The 3,831-nt window shown below is 38.3% G+C and overlaps 1 protein-coding gene across 1 annotated transcript in view; it reads left to right on the plus strand.

Annotated features, from left to right (window-relative positions):
• The window catches only part of LOC109229467 (transcription factor EMB1444-like), an 8,203-nt gene extending 4,716 nt beyond the window's left edge, over positions 1-3,487 (plus strand). Inside the window, exons 5-11 of the mRNA XM_019394914.1 lie at positions 406-447; positions 547-606; positions 829-2,064; positions 2,148-2,249; positions 2,556-2,702; positions 2,847-2,972; positions 3,139-3,487. Of these exons, the coding sequence (XP_019250459.1) occupies positions 406-447; positions 547-606; positions 829-2,064; positions 2,148-2,249; positions 2,556-2,702; positions 2,847-2,972; positions 3,139-3,228 (1,803 nt within the window). The 3' untranslated portion in view covers positions 3,229-3,487. The remainder of the gene's footprint in view (positions 1-405; positions 448-546; positions 607-828; positions 2,065-2,147; positions 2,250-2,555; positions 2,703-2,846; positions 2,973-3,138) is intronic.

Below are 3,831 nucleotides of genomic sequence, written 5' to 3' on the forward strand. Positions count from 1 at the left end.
CCCCCCCTCCCCCCAAACCACAATTAGCGGGATAAAGTTTTCCATTCTTTTTATAGTACTGGATAAAGTTTCCGTGTGACCTATAGGTCACGGGTTCGAGCCATGGAATCAACCACTGATGCTTGCAGTAGGGTAGGCTGCCAGCTGCCTACATCACACCACCTTGGGGTGCGGCCCTTCCCCGGAACCTGCGTGAACACAGGATGCTTTGTGCACCGGGCTACCCTTTTTTGATCTCTTTGCATAACCTTTCTTCTTTAATGGTAGTTGTGGATAACTAATTTGGAGCTCTCCTGTCAATGTAGAACAAAGTGATTTTTAGAACTTATGGATAACTAATTTCTCAAATTCTACTTCTTGGATTGAAGCATAGTTGATAAATTGATTGATTGAAATTTGTTGCAGTGTCCAGATGAGTGGCTGCTTCAGTTTGCTGCTGGCATTAAGGTGAATTTATTTAGCATGCTTAAATTTGAGGTGGTTTTATTCATCTTTTGTGTTTACAGTATTCCTTAAATTAGTCATTAACATATCTTTCTTTTTCAGACTATATTGCTGGTACCTTGTATTCCTCACGGTGTTCTGCAACTAGGATCAATGGAAACGGTATGTCATTTTTGATATCACAATATTTTCAATATTGCAGGACTTCATTGGGCCTGTAACTTTAGCATAATATTTCATCGTGATTTCTAAGCTTTGGGGTGGCCATAGAGCTACATGATGCCTCATTTACTTTTTCTTTCCCTTGCATTGTATATGTGCTTACAAGTTGTGGTATCTTCTTACGGTCATTCACACGATACTGTATTTCTTTCAAAAAATCAGGTAGCTGAAAACGTGGAGATGGTTACCAATCTAGCTGAAGAACTTGATGCCCATTTCAAATTTGTGGAGAACTTTTTACCTGGTGGAGGAAACTGTGAATTTCTTCTACAGTCTACTCTCTCAGAGAGTTTGGATATACTATCTGCAACTACCACAATTAAGGTTAATGAAGATGATTTAGCTGCTGATATAGCAATTCTGAAAGATCACAAGTTATCAACTGCATTTCTGATGACTTCATCAATTGAGGTTCAACATCCCTTTCAATTATCTGGACAAAACATGCGAAATACCCTTGAGGATGCCAATGAAAGCAAAATTGGCAAGTTCGATGAAAACGTGCCAAATGTCCTAGAAAATGCAAATGAAAGCAAAATTGAAATGCAACATGCAGACATGATTAATCAAGTGAAACAACTCAATCATGAATATTCTGATGATAATAAATCAGGGATAACAGAAAACAGCTTGGATAGATCTTCTTGCCATGCAAAAGATGTAGATACCTTTTCTTACTCTAGCTGCAATGTCGTTGGTGGAGTTAATGCTTCCAATGAGCTAGATTTTTACTTTGACGGAGACGTGCTAGATACACAATCTCTTGGAATGGATTGCAGTGACACTATTGTCGGAAACCCAACAGAATGTGAACTATACAAAGCCCTTGGAAGTACAATTCACAACAACTTGTCTGGCTTTAGCGAGAATACTGCTAGCAAATCCATGTATACTGCTGATCCTATGTTTAATATTGAGCTATCTTTTGGGGAATCTAATGGATGGCCTCTGAAAGAAGATAATGCAGAGAATCTTCTGGAAGCTGTAGTTGCCAGTTCACTCAACAAAATGACTAGTCTGGAATCGTTAAACATGCCATTAGAAAAACCTGTTCCTTTCTGCAAAAGGAAAAATCAATCTACAGAAAGTGCTTTGGTTGGAGACAACACAGTTACATGGAGAACTCTTACATCGGCTTCTGCTGGGGCAGATAGATATGCTTTGACTAACTGTTCGCCTTCTGCTTCTTCATTTGGTTGTGTTGTCAATGCATTTAATGAGGGGCAGCATCAGACGAAAGCCTTTAGCTCTCTGAGTTGTCGTAAGGAGTCAAAAATATCTAATACCAACAAGAAAAGGGAACGGTCTGGTGATAGTCATAGACCCAGACCACGAGATAGGCAGTTAATTCAGGATCGGCTTAAGGAGTTGCGACAACTTGTCCCTAATGGTGCCAAAGTAAGTGCTAATTTCACCTTAGTTCTATTAGAGTACTTTCCTTGTACCTTTGCTTAAAATAACTTTTTGTTTTCCCACTGCAGTGTAGCATTGATGGTTTACTACATAAAACCATAAAGCACATGCTGTTTCTGCGAAGTGTTGCTGATCAGGCTGATAAACTAAGGTGCCAGGCTCAGAAAGAGGTAAGCATTCCGTGGTTTATATTTCTATTTATTATTTACTTTGTTGGGAATTGTTTCTTGTTTCTTGTTTGAAGTTTTATTAAAAATATTATGGCAAAATCGCACCCTCTTTCTGGTGCTATTATTATGAGTAAACAACTAAAGCAACTACAAGAAGGAATGCAATGCGGTCTGTCTTCAGATAAATTCATATCCATTAACAATAAGAAAAAGAAACAGGCCATGAATGCAATACCACACTCTCTTTTCCCGCGGGTCCAATATTTCGTCAGGTCTTAATTTCATTGATCCATAAATGCACGGCAGGTAGCCCCAGACAAGAGCCTCCAATCACCTGAATTAAAAACTAGTGATCAACGAGGCACAAGTTGGGCTCTAGAATTGGGAAGTGAGGATCAGATATGCCCTATAATTGTCAAAGATTTGGAGTACCCTGGACACATGCTTATAGAGGTATATCATATGGCTTCTTCACTAGTCCTAGTTTCATTTTATTTTTCGGGTTCTAAAAGAATCTCCTGATCTGGGACAACACGAATCTGAGAGATCAGTATTCTTGACATCCATATTATGAAATTTGACATAAGTTTCAAACAGATGATGTGTGACGACCATGGACGCTTCTTAGAAATCGCTGATGTTATTCACCGTTTGGAGCTGAGGATTTTGAAGGGTGTGATGGAAAAGCGTCAAGAGAGCACCTGGGCTCACTTCATCGTTGAGGTAATCCGTCTGTTCATAGATTTTACCTTTCACAACTTAACTCCATTTTCGGAATGGATAAGCAACACTCATTTATTCCATTGTAGTTAATTTTCGAACTTGATTAACAAGATCAGGGAAATGGCAGTATACGTGTACCGAAATATTTTTTTATACGTGCTTACAGGCCTCAGGAAGCTGCCATAGACTGGATATCTTCTGGCCACTGATGCAGCTCTTACAGCAGGTTCCAAGTTCTATTTCGTGCAACATGTAGTTGGTTTATTAAATCACGAGGAGATGTGATGATTGGAGCTATTGAACCTCGTCTATTGTTGATATACCCCTATGAACATGTGATAGATATGTCGTATGCGCCATGTGATTTCCGTATCAAGGTTGAGGCCTTGAATTCTATTATTTGTAACTACCAAATTGCATCTGTTAGTTTACTATGAACGTTTGATATTATTATGTAACTATGTGAATTTATGAAGGTTGAACCTCCTGGTTTTAACGAGGCTAGTATTATACTCTCTCCGTCTCCAATTTCTTTAGCACTCCGTTAACTTTTGTCCATCCAAAAATACTAATCTCTCAGTTTAGTTTATATGGACTTATTTTCTTTTAATTCTTTTTCAAAAAGAATAAACCCTTATTAAATTTAAAAACAAATAAATTTTTTACTTTATCCTTAGTGACAAGTTTTTATGACTATACAATGTTAAAATCAAAAGTCTCATAACACTTCCCCTTCCGGCCTTCCAGTATCGGGTAGGTGTCAAACTTTATACATTGTGTTCCCACTTAGCTGAGTCTTGTGTTTTTTATAAACAATTGCTACCCTCTAGAGAGCACCCCTTCTCCTGAAGTTACAGAA

Source organism: Nicotiana attenuata, chromosome 7 (assembly GCF_001879085.1).
Source record: "Nicotiana attenuata strain UT chromosome 7, NIATTr2, whole genome shotgun sequence".
Taxonomy (NCBI): domain Eukaryota; kingdom Viridiplantae; phylum Streptophyta; class Magnoliopsida; order Solanales; family Solanaceae; genus Nicotiana; species Nicotiana attenuata.